Source organism: Nilaparvata lugens, chromosome 6, assembly GCF_014356525.2.
Source record: "Nilaparvata lugens isolate BPH chromosome 6, ASM1435652v1, whole genome shotgun sequence".
NCBI classification, from domain to species: domain Eukaryota; kingdom Metazoa; phylum Arthropoda; class Insecta; order Hemiptera; family Delphacidae; genus Nilaparvata; species Nilaparvata lugens.
The window spans coordinates 16,598,834-16,621,325 of record NC_052509.1 but is presented as its reverse complement, the minus strand read 5'-3'; the positions used below and the strand labels follow the sequence as shown (position 1 = coordinate 16,621,325).

General features: G+C 31.8%; 1 protein-coding gene across 3 annotated transcripts in view; it reads right to left on the bottom strand.

Moving 5' to 3' along the window:
• LOC111044337 overlaps window positions 1-22,267 on the bottom strand; it is a 55,259-nt gene extending 32,992 nt beyond the window's left edge. For 2 of the 3 annotated variants that reach the window (XR_005571556.1, XM_039430260.1), the window contains exons 1-5: window positions 22,172-22,267; window positions 12,144-12,232; window positions 6,061-6,255; window positions 1,339-1,530; window positions 312-402 (exon numbers count right to left, since the gene is read on the bottom strand). Coding sequence is in view for 2 of the 3 variants with exons in the window: in XM_039430260.1 (XP_039286194.1) it covers window positions 312-402; window positions 1,339-1,530; window positions 6,061-6,176 (399 nt within the window). In the remaining variant the exon portion in view is untranslated. The remainder of the gene's footprint in view (window positions 1-311; window positions 403-1,338; window positions 1,531-6,060; window positions 6,256-12,143; window positions 12,233-22,171) is intronic. The other variant, XM_039430261.1, reaches the window with a different exon arrangement.
• Between the last annotated feature and the right edge of the window lie 225 nt (window positions 22,268-22,492).

Genomic DNA, 22,492 nt, shown 5'->3' with positions numbered 1-22,492 from the left:
CGTGGGTAATAGGAAGTGAGAGGGTGAATTATGAGATGTTCAAACGTCCATGCCTATCCAATGGGATTCGGCGGGATTCGAACCCGCGACCAGGTAGCACTAGCAGACTGAAGGATGCCACGCCTTAGTCAACTCGGCTATCTGACTGGCATCACTAATCCATATAAAATAGTAATTATTTTATTTATTCGGCAAGCTCTCGCACTCTGTGATATTACTACGCATTATATCATTTATTGAATTAAAGAGCATAGTTTTATATGAAAAACAAGATGAATCATTCAAAACCAACAATTTGTCATTATTCATACCTGTTGTTGTTGCTGCTGTTGATAGAGACGTTTCAATTGTTTAAGAATGTCATTCTCCTCTTGACTCACATCGTTACACCAGTAAAGAGTCCTAGACGAAACAGGAAAGACTAATTATTTGTCGAATCACTAGACTTTTCGGCAAAAAGTTCAAAGCACACACAATTTTCAAACATTCTCATTCACATGATTTCATTTAAAAAATGAATAAAATACTTAAAACTGAACCATTTTCACACTATAACTAATTTCAAACTATGTATTATAGAACTTGTATTATTGTTTGTTGATCTAGCAGTGCATCATGCAAACCATATAAACAATAATTGATTACTTCGATAGAATTGAGAAGAGGCTGAAATTAAAATACAGTCAGCACAGTGAATAGTAATTGTTACTAGTTGGTATACAGTAATTTACGAAGAGTTGCATGCATTATTAAAGCTCCAATCAGCTCCAAGAAAAAATATTTTAGTTTCGAGCCAAGAATCAAAAGAATTCACACAACAAAATGAGATATTTCAGTAAAGATTATTATTATGACATTTTTGAAAAAAAAATAGTTTTAATTGCAGATTGACATATTAGATTGTGATAATAGAGTTCTGAAATGTCAGGAGCAGTCAAGTTAATTGGGAGAAAAAAGGTATTGAACAAACATATAGGCAAGGAAAAGCGAATAGCATACTACCAACTTTTCAAGTTATTAGCAATGTGGTGAATACTAAGCAATATCGATGCAAGCCATTCTTAAACACAACAATCGAAAGCTAATTCTAGTGTCCAAACACAATTCGAAACAAACTGAAAAATTTGGAAGTTGAAAAAAAAACTATTCAAAATTAAGGAAAACCTATACAATTATACAATAATTCAAAACAAACTGGAAAATTTGGAAGTTAAAAATGATCAATTCAAAAGGATAGCAGTCCTACACAACAATACAACAATCAAGACCACTACAGACAAAAATCTGATCCATGCGCCAAAAAGTTCGAGTGTCAGTGTTTTTGGGAGGGTACCTTACCTAAAAAAAGCTTCAATCGAGCGTCGATCAGCTTTTTCGGGCAAAACAACAGAGTGCCGATTGGCACAGACCTTTGAATAGAATTTGGGGGTTCGCGACTGAACAATGCAGCTGTGGGTTCTGACTAGGGCTGCACCACCACTGCCACCAATGCGCACTTCCAAGTCAGTGAAAAGCGACTCTTCAAACGCCCTACAAACGCCGTACAACTTACTATAGTGATACAACACGTAGTGAGGTACAACACAAGCAGGGTGGGCATATCACACTCTACAATCTTGAAATTAGTCATTCTAATTTGTCGAAAATATTTACTACATTTATAAACAATCTATAATTACAACTCAAGAATAATATTGATTTCTATCTTTTAAATATTGACTCAATTCAATACTATAGTGAAGTATTAATAGCAGGGTGAACCAATAATATTTCAACTTCAAGAATATTCTTGAGATAAGTGGTCTCAGTTTGTTGAGAATATAAACTAAATTCCAAAACACACTATGTTATTACAGACCTGGAAATATTACTTGGACCTAGAAAGTATTGATTTCTATTCATGAAATATTGACTCAATTTTGTATAAGTACAGTGTCGTATTATTACAAGCAGGGTGTGAGAATGATTAACTAAAGATTATTGAACCCTTAAAGATTATTGCTTTTAATTAATAATTAATATCTAATCAATGTTTCAATAGTTGCTGTGAAGTGTGATAAGCAAAGTGAACAATGAACATAATGAATAAATAGCCTTAGGCCTATCAGATGAACTTTACAACCCTTCTTACAAATTTACTCAATTATGTGACTAATCATAAATATTAAAGATCAAGGTTCTACTATCTGGTCTCATTTACTAAGTTTCAGGTAGGTTTTAGCATCAAGTTTAGTGGTAAGTTTTAGATTAAATTCAATAATTAAAATTGTATTCAAACTATGGATATGAGCATCGTCCACATTAGTAACTATACAGAGTTATTGACTATGAAAAAGTAATGGATGATTGATTCCCCAAAACTTATCCAGTGGATGGAGAAAGCATTAAACATGGATTAAAAGGAGTAGTTGACTTTCACCAAAGTAAGCAACCATCACCATACATACTGTTTCGCCAATAAGTAGATTTATTAAACTGATGATTCTGAAATTGTTTGCCTGAAACACTTAGCCTATTAATGAGCAATACACAATGCATGTTGTTCAACACCTTACCCACCAAATAACATCAATAAAAACAATATAGAGTTATACTGGTGGGTAGTGAAAATATTAATTTCAACTCAAGAATAATATTGATTTCTATCTTTTAAATATTGACTCAATTCAATACTATAGTGAAGTATTAATAGCAGGGTGAACCAATAATATTTCAACTTCAAGAATATTCTTGAGATAAGTGGTCTCAGTTTGTTGAGAATATAAACTAAATTCCAAAACACACTATGTTATTACAGACCTGGAAATATTACTTGGACCTAGAAAGTATTGATTTCTATTCATGAAATATTGACTCAATTTTGTATAAGTACAGTGTCGTATTATTACAAGCAGGGTGTGAGAATGATTAACTAAAGATTATTGAACCCTTAAAGATTATTGCTTTTAATTAATAATTAATATCTAATCAATGTTTCAATAGTTGCTGTGAAGTGTGATAAGCAAAGTGAACAATGAACATAATGAATAAATAGCCTTAGGCCTATCAGATGAACTTTACAACCCTTCTTACAAATTTACTCAATTATGTGACTAATCATAAATATTAAAGATCAAGGTTCTACTATCTGGTCTCATTTACTAAGTTTCAGGTAGGTTTTAGCATCAAGTTTAGTGGTAAGTTTTAGATTAAATTCAATAATTAAAATTGTATTCAAACTATGGATATGAGCATCGTCCACATTAGCAACTATACAGAGTTATTGACTATGAAAAAGTAATGGATGATTGATTCCCCAAAACTTATCCAGTGGATGGAGAAAGCATTAAACATGGATTAAAAGGAGTAGTTGACTTTCACCAAAGTAAGCAACCATCACCATACATACAGTTTCGCCAATAAGTAGATTTATTAAACTGATGATTCTGAAATTGTTTGCCTGAAACACCTAACCTATTAATGAGCAATACACAATGCATGTTGTTCAACACCTTACCCACCAAATAACATCAATAAAAACAATATAGAGTTATGCTGGTGGGTAGTGAAAATATTAATTTCAACTGTGAGATAATTTGATTAGCACTTATAATAAAGATTGTAGCATTTTATGCAACTCTTTATTATAGTACTGAAACACTTATAATAATGTAATTTACTTTGTGTTCATTAGCGTTGAATTTAGAAATACTAACATGTCTTGTTGAAAAAAAAACATTTGTTCAGAAAATCATTGGTTGTTTTAAAATCAACAGCAAAAAATCTTTAAAAATACTTTTCAGTGGATACATATATTTTTCAATATTGGTTACGATCCACTGTAATTATAAAATATTATAAATTATTATTCTAAAAAAATACTATTAACAGAAAATTCTTGATAAAGTTATACATTGAAAATTTTATTTAATATAGATTGATTTTTCCCAGAAATATTAACAGGAAACCTTTTCAATCAAATGAGCTATAGCTATAATATTGAGATCTTGCGTCAATTCGAGAACTCTCTTAATTTTCAAACAAATAAAGACATACCGATTCTTCCTGCCTTACCACATTTGCTTCCCAATTATTATTCAGCACAGCTTGATCGAATAATTAGAGGAAATTACTTTTCTCAACACTGATCAATGCAATTGGGTCACATTCTCTTTTACTCTGACATTTGATAGCTTTATAAACAGTGACTTTTTCGAGAATAATGATTGCTTCAATTCTCCACTCAACACTTTTCAACTGTCATTCATATTTCAAGTGAGTCTATAGACCTAACAAACCAGCGACTAATTTGTAGCCTGAACCAGAATCAACACCGGAAAAAATAATTGACAACGTACTTGAGACGAAAATGAAGTAGACTTCTAGTCTATGCTATTTAACATTACATAAAGATAAAGATTTAAAAGAATTCGTATTACATCAACTGTATTAAAGATTTAAAAGTTTTTAAAATTTTCCAGTACTACAGTTTATTGTGGTTTTTCAGTTTTCAAAATCGAGTCTTACTTCTGACTTTAGCTTTGGGTTTTGAATGTTCAAATAACTGATAATTTATCCTAAATAATAGTTAATGTCAATCATTTCAAGTTAGATAACGATCAAGCTACAATGGAAGCAAGTCACAGAAAACTTGAATCATCAATTGGATTGGAGTGTTGCAAGTTATATATGTTTTCAGTGATTATATCATACTACACATTATAATTTTTTTCAAATACACGTGCTCTTCTTAGAAAGAAGGACGAGTCAGACTACAAAATTTTTTATAGCTCAACAATATTCGCCATTGCTACTTTATAAATGTGACAGAAGAACGAGAATTATTAACATATTACATAAAATAAAATTCATTAATAAGGAAATAATGATTTTTTATGTATTGAAAAACTCTTATCCATTTATATCGATTGGAAAGATGGATAATAAAGATGGTAAAAATTGCGTTTCAGCTGCATCTGTACGATGATAAACTTGAGCCACAGTCTTCATAACAATTACAAGAATATGCTTGAACCACGAAGATTATCTTCTAATCATTAATAAAGTTAAGTCAACTGACTCGTAACGGATGATATCTGAAAATTACATAATTATTATAATACGGAATGTTTCAAGAGGAACCGTCATACTTCAAAGAATTATGATCACAAAAAAGTGAATAAATTTTCCAACCAATACCAGTCTCAAATCTCTTGAAATACAATCTCAATCTCTTGAAAACCCGATTTTTACATAAAAATTGAATCAATGAGCTTAGTTGTAGAATATTATGTTCTGTAGTAAGATTGGTCCAGTTCTACTGTTAGCATTAGTTGATTGATGTTATACAGAGTGAGTCATATGTATGTGAACCCTTCAATAAGTTGCAGACTGTTGTAAATATATTACTGTAACTTTCAGGATAAGGTATTGGTCGAATACTTCACCTTTTTGACGTACAACTGAATGTCAATCCCTCATAAGAGGGTGACTTGGGGGTTGTAACTCGAATATTTTAAATGTAAACTCCCATTGTGTGGTACATCATTTTGAAGCCCTTTTCAAAACAAGAAAGATGACATCAATAAGAATGTTCTATGATATTTGTATTCAAAATAGCAGCTGATTGAAGTTTTAGTTTTTACTTGTAACTTCAATCAGCCACAATTTTGGATACAAGTATCATAGAACATTTTTATTGATGTCATATTTCTTGTTCTGAAAAGGCCTTTAAACTTATGTACCACACAATGGGTGTTTACATTTAAAATATTCGAGTTACAACTGCTAAGTCAGTTACTATGAAGGGGTTAAGATTCAGTTGTACGTCAGAAGGTATAGTATTCGACCAATAACTTATCCTGAAAGTTACAGTATCATATCTACAACAGTCTTGAAATCAAGTCTTCAACCTATACACAATGCATATATGACTCACTCTGTATATTGGGAATGCTGACAGTTTAAAGTGAAACTCACAACTGCTAGATCCATCCCTCTTCAAACACTCTGGATATATAACAGAGCAGAAATTCGAGCAATTCTGCAATTAAGTTTTCAAGGAATGTATGGCTAACTTACTGCGTTATTTCATGACGAAGCTGGTGACTTAGCTTCTGATTGAGTACGGCCAACTCAAGTGTGACTTTCTTCTGAAATTGCAGTGTGAACGTCTGCTTGTCGATGCTTACTGCCATTAGGCATGACTTCCCCAACAAACACGCACACACACCCCATCAATCAACCAACGCAAACCACCAGCCAACGCACAAACACCTGCAACACAAGCAACAACAACAAAACTGATAAATAATAGTTAACTTATGAATGACATAAAATTATTAATACAGTGAGATTCACTTAAAAATAACAGCATCAGTTGAATGGGAAACAAAGATCATATTATCTATACGGAATTCTGACAGTTTGAAGTGAATCTCACTATACGTGGAGCATTTATATGCAACTCTACAAAGCTGTGAAAAAAGGAAGTGGATCATTGAAACAAAGATTTGTTGGGGGAAAATGTAAAACTATTGAAGTAAATCGAATAAGAATCATGGAAATATCAGTAACGCAGAATTTACTCTACAGTTGAAAGGAGAAAAACATTTCATGAAAATAAAGATTGGAATACAAGAGGAAAATACACAAATATTACAGGAAGAAAGTGTGTTGTAAATCCATTATTTTCCACTATTATTTAAACTTTTGAAGTGGGAACACTCACTTTTTACCTTTCGACATGTTGTTGGTCATCTTCAGACTCATTGAAATATCATGAAGTATCAAAGTCGAAAAGTAAGTGTTTCCACTTCAAAAGTGATTTAATTCAAAGTTTAATTAATAGTGGAAAATAATGGATTTATAACACAGTTTCTTACTGTAATATATTCAATATTCAATTTATTTTTACACACACATACAAGTTTAATACAGAGAATAACAAAAAGAATACATGCAAACAACAACAACAACAATACACATTAAAACAAAATAAAAAGAAAGTGGTGCAGAAAAAGAATGGAAGATTGAAGGGTTTTTCGAACTATGGATATCCATGTACTAGGAAAACCTTCAATCCTTGAGAAGGTAAAAAAGGTGTCAGGAAAAGTAATAGCTAACTATGTTTGTGGAAGAAGGAAGCTGGTGTGGTTTGATGTGAAAGGCTGTGGCGCAAGGTGTTGTTGCGGATTCATATTTTACAATTCGACTACTCATATCTTTTTCTCTCATTCTTAAGGGTTGTGTGGCAGAGAGGACCTGGAGTTCTAACTCTGCCCTTAATAAAGACAATTAATCAATCAGTTCTAACTTCCTTCAAAATAAAGATAGAAAGATTCTGTTTTCGGATTTGGACCCAGCACCTCCAAAAACTTAATGCGTAAGTCAGATTTCCGAAAATACCCAAAAATAAGTGAGTTGGCGTCTACGTTGTCATTGCACCCACTTTCATGCAGTTCGCACCGAAATGGAAACAAAAGACGACAAAGTTGTAAAATTCGCTAATCAGGGTAGCACAGCTCGTCGTTTTGTAAATTTCCAGAATGGAAACTAGGTTCAACGAGGAGCTCCAAAACAATCTCATAGCCCAATTTGGCAACACTATTTTATGAAGAGGGTCTTGGTAGGGTGGTCCACTGGAATGAAAATGCCTCAACCTTCAAGGCAATCACTTTGAAGTACAATCATAACTGTAAGTAAACTTTGGTGATAAATTATTCTTTTACATACATTCGTCTCCTATTTATGACAAATCGGAGATTGAAGAAAAATGACCCTCGTATAATGTACAGAATTTACTCTACTCTAGACGAAGCAAGAATGCCTATTTGAGATAAGCTGACAAGTTAACATGAATCGACTATACTGATTTATCGGGGATAGGATACGCTACTCCGCATCGTACGTGGGCTAGCTAGCTACATTTCTGTCGCTTCTTTTTCTTTTTTCTTCCGATCTCAAAAGCAACGACTTTGGACTCTCCGCTTGGAATGAGGTGTGTGAGCCAAAGCAGACATGAGACACATTCATGAACACTAAAAAACACTAATGGAATCCACTTTTGTTGATGGAAGAAGGAGACAAATCAAGTACATTGGAAAGCAATCACAACACATGAAAATGTATACAGCGGGAAGTCCGGCTCGTCACATTATCTAGCGATAAACTTGAAAACTTGAATAAATAACGACCAAACGTCAATGAATACAGTACAGCTGTCAATATTTATTACCAGTGACAGTAAATTGTCTCAATGAACTTGAAAAGTGAGATTAAACACGAAAAAAGCATCAACTCAAGGAAATGTTTCCAGTCAAATAAAAGGCAGAACAAAACGTAAAATAAACTTGATAGTTTTTTCAGAGGTGATTGTGATAATCTTGAGGAATTTGGAAACGGAATATAATATTTTCAACTCACATCACGTTTTATCAACATTGAGAATAATATAATAAAGTGGAGTGATCCGTGGTCTAGTGGATAGAGTGCTTGCGTAGCAGCATAGAGATCCCGGGTTCAAACCCTCTCAATAACAAAAGTTTTTTAACCAGATCACTCCTGTATTATCGGATGGGCACGTTAAACTGTAGGTCCCGGCTGAAGTATGACAGTCGGCCCATTGACGGCTTAAATTATATATTCAGGCGGTGGGACCTCCCCGCAAGGGACTCCCCACCAACAAAAGCCATACGAATTTACTTATATAATAAAGTAGAATAAAGTAATAAAGGATAAAGTAGACTGTAATAGTAGAATTAAGTAATTTTGTATACGCATTTTGACTTGTAGGAGTCAAAAGATGACGAAATCTATGATTTTTAATTGTTATCAAAATATTATAGTGAGGTCCACGTTATAATGGCAGTGGAGAAAGATAGGAGAAGAACGTTGCCAATCCTCTGTGTTGTCAATGACTTCTATAGACGGTAGCTGATACTGGTTTATTAATGTAATATTAACTGGTTATTCTCGTTTAAAATAATCTATTATATTTTATTAAGCAAGAGATTATATTTTTCAATAATTTCATAATATTGAGATAAAATATTTTGTTAATTAATTATTAATTCTACATTGTTAAAAGACGATCTGGCAACAGAGCAAAGCGAGAAAGAGATAGCGCTATCAGCTTTGTTGAATGATAGACAAGGATAGTAATACCATTGCTAATTAAACACTGCTATTATAACGTGGACCTAACTAAATGGGGTTAAGAGTCAAATTTTACATTTTCAATTTAGATAAAGATGGGAGTAAGTAATTTATATTCTGTGATGATTCATTGGTGAAGGTCTTTCCTTTTTTACAGATACAATGAAGTTGAGATTCATAAAGAATTATCTGAGATATTCAAATGATATAATGGACTGACCCCTATCAAAGTAGGTTGATCATATAATATTGCAAGAATATTTTGCGGTATGTATTTGGTAAACGTATAATTCAAACAAGATGAAACTGAGACGAAAGTACCTCAAGGGTTGTGAATTTTGGGCCACCCTTATATGTAATTTGATGAATCAATAATTTTTAAATAAATGGCAAGGTTTTCTTGAATCTATCTGAAACTATCAGCACCAAAGCACCAATTCTTCATGGCAGTGTTTCTTTTATTTCTTAAATTGTATTCTACGGAGCTAAAGCATTAGATTATGGCCTAGCTCTAGCATGCAACAACAGTACTCTTGAGATAGCATCTCTCCTCTTAACACGTACTTTATCTTGTCTTGACCTTCACACTGTTTTAGCGACCAGTCTCCCAATTCCAATTCTCCTTTCGCTTCGTCCTGCTATTTTTGCCTCTCTGCCTGTTGTAATCTCTTCGATGAGCCAACCTAGTGTGTCGTCATTTCATTCTATCTATTTCTTCTTGTTCAATCTTCTTCTGTTTCTCTTTTTTCGTATACTTTTACTATTTCTTCTAATAATTCTCGAACCAAAGACCTTGATCAAGCTCCTTTCTTATAAAACAACCTCACGTTTTATTATCCAAGTATTTTGTTTCCTTATTAGTTTTACACGTGAACTTATTATATTAGTTCTGGAATCTACATTTTGATATTTACCCTGAAGAATGTTTATAGTTAGGTTGAGAAATAGCTGATTTCAAATTTATTTAACACTCAAGAAAAAATTATTACAAATCTATGAATTTGCTACAATAGCAAGCAATGTATTAATTATTACAAATCTATGAATTTGCTACAATAGCAAGCAATGTATTAATTATTAGAAAGCAATGAATTTGCTACAATAGCAAGCAATGTATAAATTATTAGAAATCTATTAATATAACATTTCTTATTTTGAAGATCAATCTCTGATCTCTCGAACTATTTTCATCATAACGAGAAATATGAAATAGAAAATTGGATAAAAAAATCTTGAATGGACAGAAAAAATAGTGAATTGATAAATAAAATACAGTATTTCTTCCTAACATTCCAATGAGCTCAGATAAAATTGATCACAGCTCTTATCATTAAAACAATGGAAATAATCAATATTATGAAGTCTGGTATTAGTGAGTGTATCAAAATACACATCAAATTAAAGATTGTCACGTTCTGAAATATTATTTAGCACTTCCTTCTTCCTAATAAGACTGAAAATAATCCAAGTGAGCTGCAGTCTTCTACTACTACGACCTCCAAATCATACAGCACACAATGGAGTTCACGTAATCTGATATCACTTAATTATGAACAATAGCCTTCTGCCCTTCCATGCAATTATTATTAATGACAGCCTCTATTACACCTTCTCGACTAACTAAAGCCCATAAATTGCACTCCAGTACTGGTATAGGTCAGTACTGATACCATGTACCAAGTTGAAAAAAAATTGAATATAAAACTGAATTGTTGATAAAATGATATCTAAATTGTTTATTCGGAGTTCTGGGTAGGGTAGCAGTAAACTTCCATAACATAGAGAAGAATCACTTTTTTATTTGATGACGTGGCGAAGTTTGGACAGTAATGTCCACTCTACCACTTAACTAAGAGCTGAATTGTTTATGAGAAGTACTGAATAGAACAGTGGTTTGATTATCAAGCAAAAAAACTCTAGTGAGTTTTGAAATCTATCCCTGGTGATTCTGTAGCTGTTTCACTTCAAGCTTCTTACAGTACCCTAATTGTATTAATCGACTAACATTACTTCTATTCAATTTTATTCAAGCAGGACATTCACTGCCCAATTCATTGAATGAGGAAGGTCTTAGTGGCAATTGATCCGAATCGGAATAGCGTAGCTGTAAGGGGGAAGGGAAAATCCTCCCCAACCCCAAAAAAGGAGACCAATTCAGGTCACTTGATACGTGAGGGCTAACTGGACAGGTGCTATTGAACCCTTCAGGTACAATCAACCTGCATACATTATCACCTTCCACTTCCAAACTCTCCTTCTCACTACATATTCTCGTACTACACTTCTCTACTAAATATAGTGGTTTCTCACTATGTTTAATAAATCAATTATTCATGCTATGATTTATTCACACTTACACGTATGAAAAATAATCCCTCGAAATATTAAAAATAGTTGTCTCTTAGAATTGGCACAAAAAGTACATTAGAAAGTAGTCACAAACATCTGTTGGATGTCGGTGTTGGGAGAAAATATAAGCCAGAAAACTAATATTTTTGTACAGCGTCTTAGAGGATGGTAAGATCATAGTTCATACTAACAAATTTCAATAATTCAACTATTATTTTTAAAATAAAACTCTGGAAACTGTTCAATGGAAAAATATGCGTTCTTAGCCTAATCCGTCAATATTCAAGGAAATACAAAAACAAATTTTGAGGAATTAATATACTAACTTATAATATGCCTAGGATAAGAAATACATGAATAATTCATTACTTATGACTTGACATAAGCAAATAGAATGCAGTAACATATTATCTTCGAAACGTTTGCCAGATCTTAGCATTTGACATCTTGACAAGTCATCATTTATCATATTACTATCAAGTTGTAAATTGGATAATTAATTATATTTATTCAGTCAACAATCCTAAGAGAGTCTACCAAGAGAAAAGAAATACAGAAATAATCTTTTCAGCAATTTTTTATATTAATGAATTGAAAAAATTATGCGATAGGGCCAAGTTGTATTGTTTTGTAATGAATTTTAATATTTTCTTACTCACAAATTGCTAGTAGTTCAACTCAGTATTTGGAAGTCTTTCTGTGCAAGATGTTGATGCCTGAAGATTGATGTAATATTTCCAGATGTAATCTGCAATCATAAACCACACAAATTCTATCAGTGCAACCAACAAATTGAAATGAATGAATGAATAATGAAATATGAATGAGTCTGCACTAAGAATACAGGAAATTGACGGAGTTTTGTTTGTTTACAAACGATGACTAATCGGTCTGAGTTTCAACCATTGTTGAAGAAATCCTTGTTTCAACACACAAGATCTGTTGTTGTACATTCATTCACTGAAGGAAACAGGCAGGCGCGACACAATAATCAATTATTGAAATAGAAGACAATAATTTTAGCTGTGTACAGACCTTGGCAGTAACTAGAATAGTATTTGGAAAAATTAAAAACTCTTGCTAATTTTCTCAAATATTTGCAAATTGACTAACAAGACACTAACATCTCATCCCTGGTAATTCCTATTGTTCTATTGCAGAACACTAATTGAGCACACAAACAGAGCTTTTAGTATTAATTGAAAAGATTGATTATTTTAAAATTCAGATATAGAAAGAAACAAAACAATCAAGTACCAATCTCTCTGATAACTGAAACACATCAAACTGTCATTCAGCTATTAAGATAATCAATACTATAATGTTGAATTTGTAACATTATTGATAATACATGAGCAACAATTATAAATGAAAATATATGTTTTCATAAACAGGGAACAGATAAAGTCTGATAGCAGGAAGAAACTTTAAAGTTCAAAGTTGTACGCAGAAGCTAGGTGAAGTTTGGTGATTCATGGGTTAAAACAGTAGAAATAATACAAAAACCGAGAAAAATGTTTCAACTTCAAGATCACTGACGTGAAGTAGAATAATAATAAGTAGGTACCCGAATGCAAATTATTCATTTTTCTAAAAAAAAACAACTAGTTTCATTAAAATCTGCTGAATAATCTAGAAATTTTTCTGATACTGGTGAACAATTCGTTTATTTCCCGTAGTTAGAATGAAAATACTCAATCGATAGGCCTACAAGATCTTATTTATAAACTGTATCATGTTTTCTAAAACAGTATACCAGTTCGCCTACATCCTAATTTTCAATAATTAAACTACAATAAGCCAATACTTGTACTTCCTACATGAGGTAGAAATGCGTGTTGCAATATCAATTATTTTTCCAACGCAACACAATAATAGTAAATTGCAATATTCTGAATCGATTATTTATTCAGCTAGCTGAGTCTTCATCTAGCTGCGGCTTTGACTTTCCTATTTCAGAAAATTCGTGACTGCATTGCAAAAACGCAGTGTCTACTACTGACTAGGTTTCAAGTGTTGATTTTACGGTAGTTGACTTACCAATTAACAAATTGTTTCAAGAAGTGAGAACATAAACCTTGAGCTTCCCATAACTGTTAGATCTTTTCTCTACTAAAATAATATAATCGATTTTAATCTTGATGTCCACATAAGTCAGTGACTTGTGCAAGGTGGAATATAAAATACTATTATATTAGAATAGAGTTCAATATGTCTATTTTCCAAGAATATATGCTCTCCGCTCTGGTAAGTTATATAGCTTACATTTGATGATATGTTTTTGTTTGTTACAGATAAAAACTAATCAAGGGTTGCTTGGGGTTGTCTAGTCTTTGTACATTAGGTTTTCTATTCCATACATTATTCAGATCTTACACATTGATAGCTAGCAAATTATTACTTTTCACAGAAAAGGTGTTATACCCACGCTTGTTAATGGAGGAATAGAATATTAACTAGCTTCTCATCAATCACTATGCACTAAAAATTCGTAATCAGTAGTTCTGATTAAAAGTATCAAGATAATAAAATATTCAGTTGCATAACTGAAGTAAAGATAAACTCAGAATTGCTGATAAGAATCTATCTGATGGAGCATTCTCACATGCAGACATCAATGAATGAGGCAAAGCTTTCTCCTAATAGAAGCGAGTGAAAAGCCCATTGATCTACATCTTGCCACCAATAATTAGCTGAGTCTGAGGATGGAATACACACACATCAACCGTCCACTTTATTACGATTCCACTCAGACAGATACTTTCACGAAGACAAGTAGATGAGATGAGAATATTAGTACTAAGAAATGAATATTGTGAAAATTGTTACTTCAACATTAGCGTAATAAATTTATGATAATTGGAAACTATTTCGAGGAATATTATATTATGTTGAATTGGATTCATGACTATATTTTTGGACGTTGTATTCTATTATCCTTTTGATATGAACTTATTTTTATAATGATATTAATAGGCCTACGTTTCTTATAAATTGAATATTGTTGTTTTAATAGTTCTAAATTGAAAAATGGGTGATATACAGCTGAATGAAATAGACATTATTGGTTGAATGCTGTCTTATTCAACAAAATACGCAATTTCAAATGATTTTTAGAATTTAATTAGATATTTTAAATTATGCTGCATCAAGCTGGGTCCACAAGAAGCAATGTTTTCTAAATATCTGGGTAATGAGAAGAGGACTCATTCCCAAAGCTAAACAGCTTCAGATGGGTTGTGAACCACCAACAAGCAATTTTTGATCTCACAATATGACAATTAGTAGACTTCCAAAATGGTAACCCATCCCAATGGCAGTACCAGGATCTTAAATTTCAAATTATCTGAGTACTAACTTATTAGCGCGACCACGGAGTCTATCCCTTCCTAAATATATCATTCAAGTGATAATATTATGAACAACAGAAATCCAGAATGAATAATATGTAATGTTCCTGAATTTATGAATAAACTCCTCTGGATGTGTCGTCCAACATCCAGAGAAATTATTATTATTAACTCATTCAAAATAGCTTGCATGAATCGAACGTTGAATGGAATTGGTTAATCTCTGAATTGAATTAGCATTGAATTAAGGAATTCAACTTGGCAAAAATCTTAGAAATTGAGTTCACAGACTATTTTTATTTCAAATACGCGAGTTATTTATGCAAAGTAAATGATTATCATGCCACTTGCTGGCTTTAATAACATGATTGTCGGTTTGAAATTATTATTTAGCTCTAATATTATGAAAACTTGAATCGCTTATAATAATTATTGCTTTCTTACGTCTAAATTTATGACTTGAGTGTTGAAGCTGACAGCCAAAGCTAAAAAAGGCCTCAACTTGCAAGGCAGCAAGATTTGTAAGTACATCTTTCCTATCCTAAACTCCTGCATGCACTGACAGTAATTGGCTTTAGAGAACGTTTATGCTAGTCTTCATAGCATATATGGACTGATTCAAACAAACGCTAAATTGTAATTTATCCAGGTGTCAAACTTTCGCCTGGAGTCAGCATAATGTTCTTCTCGTTTTTCATTTATATTCAACTCTGTATTAATAAATAATTACTAGCCTACATGAGCGCTTTCAATTATTGCAAATTTACAATGTGGTTTAGTCACTGGATAACATCTGGCATCGTCCTTAATTTTATATGGTAGCCTTAAATGGACACAGAAGCTTATTCCCAACAGTAGTAAAGATAAGATATTATTAACGTATTATTGTGCAATGCACATAAATTACCTGAATAAAAATAGATTGATTTAAAAAAATAGTTTATCAAAGTATTTAAATTAAAAATGAACATGCACCTTCGCCCAAAAGTTGTTGTTGAAGTTTTACAAGATAAAAAAAGTCAAGTATCATTATAACTTAGAAATTTGAGATTTCTAAAATAAATAGTATTTTTTATATACCTCTCAGCGAAGAACAATACGAGAAGGATAATAATTATCTTCATATCAATTTGGTTGAAATATAACAGCTTACAATATAAATTTAAGGGCCATGATTTTATTGAGCCGATTTACACTTTTCCGATCCATAATCACACAAGGTTACTCAAGATTCAAGGTTCTGAACATTCTAAACTCTCAACTTGATCAAAGAAATTCGATAGATGTTCCTGTAAACTCAGTTTCTATTAATACAAACAATCCAATGCATAATATTGTGCTCTGAACATTCTCAACTTAAGCAAAGAAATTCTATGCAAGGTTCCTATTAACTCATAACACCTACTTCTATCATACATAATCCAATCCATCATTCTACCCTAATTCTAAAATCAACAACTAAAATCAATTCTCTGCAAGTTCTTGTAAACTCAGTTTTAATCAACACCTACTTGTATCACACATTCCCCAATCCATCACTCTAAATTCTATAAAATCTAACAACTAAGCAGAGAAATTCTATACAAGTTCCTGTGGAATCTATAAACACCAACTTTTATCACACAAATTCAAATCCACCACCTGTATTTAATCAAGCAACTTGTCCAGGGATGTAGTGCAAAGGAAAATGGACTCTAATAGAGGAGAAAAAGACCGGAGATGAGCCAGTGTTGACACAATCTGCGACACCGGTGAATAGAGAGGGGCGTGTCGCTTGCCGGTTGCCGCAGAGAGATCACCTGCACACGGAACAACATTTCATCGACAACGACCGTATCCGGTACCCTAGCTCTGAAGCTGCAGCCAGACAAACACACTTAAACAGGTATCACAGCTACAACTCTACTGATTCACTTTCGGCAGCTTGAGTGCAGTATTAAAGCGCAGCTTGAGTGCAGTAATAAAGTGCACCTTGAGTGCAGCAACAAAACGCAGTTTGAATAAGTAGGGAAAAGTGCCACTTTTCTGACTTCAGCTGTTTAAAATCTAGAACTTAGCTAAATTCCGAGCTCGGAAACCGGCCCTAATAATTATTCAATAAAGATTTGTCATTAAAAAAAATTTCAGAGATTTAAAAGATCAGATTTGATCAGGTTTTATAAATTACAGACCAATGAGAAGTCGGTTGAAGTCTGCACACGAAATAAAGAACATCACTGTAATCGAAAAGATTAGACAGAAAAATGAGACACAAACTGTCACTAGATGATGACAGAAGTCGGTCTTTCGAACTTTGCGGGAATATCAATTCAATTCCAATTCCATCACCAGCCAATGCTACACGAGCTGAATAGTAATGCACCATAATAATACAGTCGGCAATAGCTTGATTCCATATTTCATCAGCGTATGATATCATTTTATTCATGACAGAATACGTTTGAAATTCTTTGGTCGTTCACGGTACACCTGTAAAAGGATTGCATTTCATTCTCTGTCGATAAAATATTAAAATTTAACTTTTCAACCTGAAACAAGTTTTCTTAAATAAATGGTACATCTATTACCTAGTGTCCATCTCTACTGGTCACTCTGATGTGGACTGAGTTTCTAAGACAGGGTCTGATTTTAGCAGTGGACAAAAGAAGAGAAGAAAAGACAAACATAAGCTTTTGCAATTTTTTGTTTCAAAAGTTATTTTTCAGTTACAAATTTATTGTATTTTAGTAACAAACTATCTAGGATAATATTTAGAATACTCGTTCTTCGAAACTTGTTTTTAGCTTTATAAAAGACTGCTTTATCAAATTGATAAATATAAGTAAATTGTACAATTTATGACATTCAAAAAATGAAGAATGGAAATACAATTCTGATTTTTTAATTGACATAATGTCGATATTCTAAAGATGTTAATTTTCAATTTCGAAAAATCCGTCATTTCTAACTTGAAAAACTGTGTCCAAAACATTTAAGAGCAACGCGCCGATTTCTAAGCTGTATTATGTACAATCATAACTTCGAAATACAGGACATTTTCAAAAGCAACTAAACTTAAATATTGATATTGCAAACGTAAATAGATCCAATAAGGCATATTATATTGCTTATTGCTCGACTATGACTAATACAATATTCAACAGTCAAAGTGCATAGAAATGGAGGTCGAACGACATTACGGAGTAAATTAATGCATAGTGCATTCATATGTTACAAAAATGAGGTCAAAACCAATGAACGGAAGAGAAAGAGAAAAAAGTGAAAGACCAATGACCATTAATAATTATTTCGAAGTGACCGACATCGACACGCAGCTATCTCCCAAATTTAAATCTCACTCTCTCACACACATTCTATTTCTCTTTTCAGAGCAAAAACAAAAACGTGGGCAGTGCTGTGATGATGCTATTTATAAAAAGCGATGTTTACAAACACCGATCTTCAATCTTTCATTGCAAAGAGGATAAGAACCAATTTCTTGAAAAACTTTGTATCTTAGTATACAAATTGCATACGTCTAAAAATCTAAAAACGTCTAAATTGTATTTTCTTGCACAGACAATGACCTTAGTACACGAATACCATAGAACAGACAGTAACCACTAGTTGAATTCAATTATTTTATAACTTTATTAATATAAAGTACAATTTTGTTTGAAATACTAAGGAGAAAAAATATAAGATCAAAACATTGATTCAACCAAAAATTAACATTTGCTTCCCAATTGAAATTCACAATTTTATTCTGAGGGAGGGAACTTTTTATAATATAAAAATAAATATCAATACAGTATTATTAGACGGATGAGTGAAATCATTACTTTCAAGTAGAATGGTTCTTATCTTATTGGCTGGTTGAATACCATCACTTTTCTCTGTGTCTCTGATAACAGTGAGGATTTAATTTGATTTGATTTATGCAAAACATTATTTTACATCTCGAAAAAACTTATCAGATATACGGAAGATAATTATACGAGTTTCAATTTCAATAAATAAATGAAAATGTAGAAAAAGAGGGCCCTGTCTAAATATGCAACGTATTTTTAATTCAGTGGTTATAAGCATTATTCATTAAGAATAATTATTCAACTTGACTAATTATATTCTTGGCTTATACAACAACAAACATGTGCACTAGAAACTGATATAATTTTATTGACACACACCTTCTCTTTGCTATTTCAAGATGTTGATTGGTAAAAAAGAATTGAGAGACGGATATTCTCAACAAGTTGACAATCAGAAGAAAGTAACCTCGAGTGAGTTGAACACACGAAGAAGAAAAAGAAGGAGAAGAAGAGAAAAGGAAAAGCACAACTACTTGACAGCTTTCGCTGTAGGGCATCAACCTAGTGGTTACAGTATCTCGAAAGATTTCAACCAGAATAAGTGTATCGCAAACGATAGAACCGGTGTGAAACGATTGAGTTCTGAATAGAATTCCACTTCAACTAATAAGACTGTCTGATACTAGCTAACAGGCTTACTTAGAATTAATTAACGATGAAAATATATATCAAGTAATATAGTAGATAGAATATAGATTCAATTTCATAGTTGGACAACTCAAGTAATATAGTAGATAGAAAAGTTAAAATAGTACAAAAGTTAATAGAGTTAAAGTTAATAAAGTTTTTAAAGTTAATAGAGTACATATTTAGAATGTTATATTTTTTTAATATAAAGTAAACATAAAAGTATAAAGTAACATAGTTAAGTTACTGTCCTTTGCAGAACTCGTACCTATAAGTAATACTTGCACTAATGAGTACCTAATCATTTCATGATAAATAATGTAAAAACTATATGCTGCAGTTGCACCGATTTAAATACTCAGCTTGAAAAAAGTAACGAGCACTTTGTTATCTCGTTGGATGGGTGACCACAAGTTAGATAGCGCAAATAACGTTCAGTGGCGCCTTGCGCCTTCAATGTCAAGATTTCTTATAAAATGTGATATAATATTACATAATATATCCATCGATATAATACCGTATGTTAACTGTGTTTTATTATGTATCTCATTTTTGTCATTCAAATTATCCACATAGATAATTTATTATATATTATTTATTTTTATATTTTGTGCTTGTATCTCTCTTCTATGTTATTTTATGTAAAATTGGTGTTGTACCGTTTGAATAAATAAATAAATAAAAATACGATTAATTCAAATTTTATAAATAAGTCACACATATTCACATACGTTTAAAAATTGTATTATTATTGGGAAATAAATATAATTTAATGTCAATGTCAAAGTACTCTCGCAGTTATTAGAATAAGACATTGAGAATGTGAATCTTATAGTTATTTTCATGCCGTTTATCTCTCGTCATGATTATTGCTATTGTTATTCACGTAAAAGTCAAGCAATCTTATGCGAATGCCTACTATTTATGTAATATTCTGTATTTTTTTAACGATTGCATCTCAACAATAAGCTAAGCTGTTAGTTCCACCAGTAGCATTTTTGAATTAATAGAATTTTCTCTACAGCCTTCAAATATTTTTTTTTAATTTTTTCACTTACGATAAGTTTGTTTTGTAATGAAATTGGTAAAGTTCTCATTTATAATATAATAATTACATTCAAATTTATTCAACTTGTGAATTAAAACGGTATAAAAAACTATATTTCCTTCAGCTTCTCAAACAAAAGAGTTTCATGATTGGGTAGAGACCTAAACGTCTGTTACTGCTAGATATTCTAAATTGAGTTACTGAATGGATATGTATCAAGATTGTGTATATGTGTTATATTGTTTATCAATGGAATTTGTATTTTTTCAACACTTGTTGGAATGTCGTTTTCACAATATTACCAATTGTCGGCCGACACTCAGAAAAATTGTAGACTACTCTTATTGGTTAAAAATCAGATGTTGGTGAGAATTAACCAATCAGAGGGGAATTCCGAGTGTCAGCTGACAATAGGTAAGTGTAAAAACGACCAATGGCAGATCGGCCTTAAAATTGAAACTCTTATGTCCGGCTTCACCAAGCTTGTTCAAGAGATTTAAACATGATAAGATCAGGTAGGCCTTGCGAGAAAACTGGAACATTTATTTCATGGCTATAGTTGATAATTCTAATGCACACTTGAAAATCGCACATGGCTTGACCATGTTTAAAATAATTTACCAAACTTGTTGAAACCGGACATCGTAATAGATCAAAATGCTTCAGAAAAGAATAATTGAACTTTGAGAAAAGCCATAAAAAAGATATACTTTGAAATTATTAACTAGCCTGCCTGTGACATCTAATAGTTATAAGCTAACTTTATTTGCATTATCACATACCTTTTAAGAAATGACAAGTTAAAATAATAACAATTTTTCAGACTCATAATGTTTTCAAGATTTGAGCTGCGCACAATTGAAAATGAAACTTTTACTAATAAAATCAATTGTCAAATTCAGTAAGAATGCTTTACTATAAAATGTAATAAAAAATGAATGAATGCAATACTTTTTTAATCGACCGTACTTATCTACAGTTAAAATTATACTGGTTTTCAAGCACTCAAGCAAATAAAAAAAGATGTGAAGCAGCTTTTTCTCATATTATTCTAAAAGTTAAAATTATAGCCTGGTAGGCCTACTTTATCTGAATATTTAAAATTGATAATCTTTTGAAATTAACATAGAATTAATAAAATCTAATTTCTGAGGGAACATTTGAATTGAGAAAATAATTTATCCATTTTAAAGACACAATCAAATCTCGTTTGCAGTATTTTGAGTTTTTAGTAAAAAACTACTAACCTGTATACTTTATGAGCCAAAAATCTAAGATAGATTTTTAATGAATTCAAATTTTGATAACTGTGCTTCCAATTCTAGATACAAATAGTGACTGACGATTAATACGGTAACTTACCAAAACTTGTAAGCGACTGTGCATTGACTAGTGATGAGATATTTGTCTTTTCAGCATAAGATGGGTGTCTTGCTAAACTAAGTTTTTTTTGTTGATCAGATGACAAAAGAAACAATTTAGTAATATTGGTTGTACTGTAAATGTATTATCTATAAAATAGCTTGGAACCCTTAACCGAATAAGGGTCGTTCATTCATTGGAAATAAATAGGAAAATTAAAAAATCAGATAAATCAAGTTATTGAATCTGTTTAAAACTTTAGTTATCAAAAGTTCAATGTAATTTTGAAAGAATGAAAATAAATTTGAATAGCTGGATAACGATTACAGAAAATCTTATTACCCTACTTACAAATAGCGATACTGTATTCGAAATAGTAATTTTAATTACACTTGAATACTATTGTATCTACAATTAAAAATAGAATTTGATCTTTGAAAATTGTTTACCTTTCTTTTATATCCAATAAACCATTCACAATCTATAAAAACACTCACAAATTCCCACTGACAAGTTCAGGAGTGCAGACATTTCATTCAGGCACCACTGCAGATTTGATTTTTCCAAGAGCGCAAAATCCTTATTTAGGACACACCTCCAATGAGGCTTATTTGAAATTTATCATATAAATATTGAATATCCATGATTTTCCCATAAATAATTATTAAAAAACATTTTAAAATTAGGGAATAAATAAAATATTCTAGATAACTCATTCATAAATTTTAATTAGCGGCTTTCTCAGCGTATTCTGATTGGAGTAAACAAGA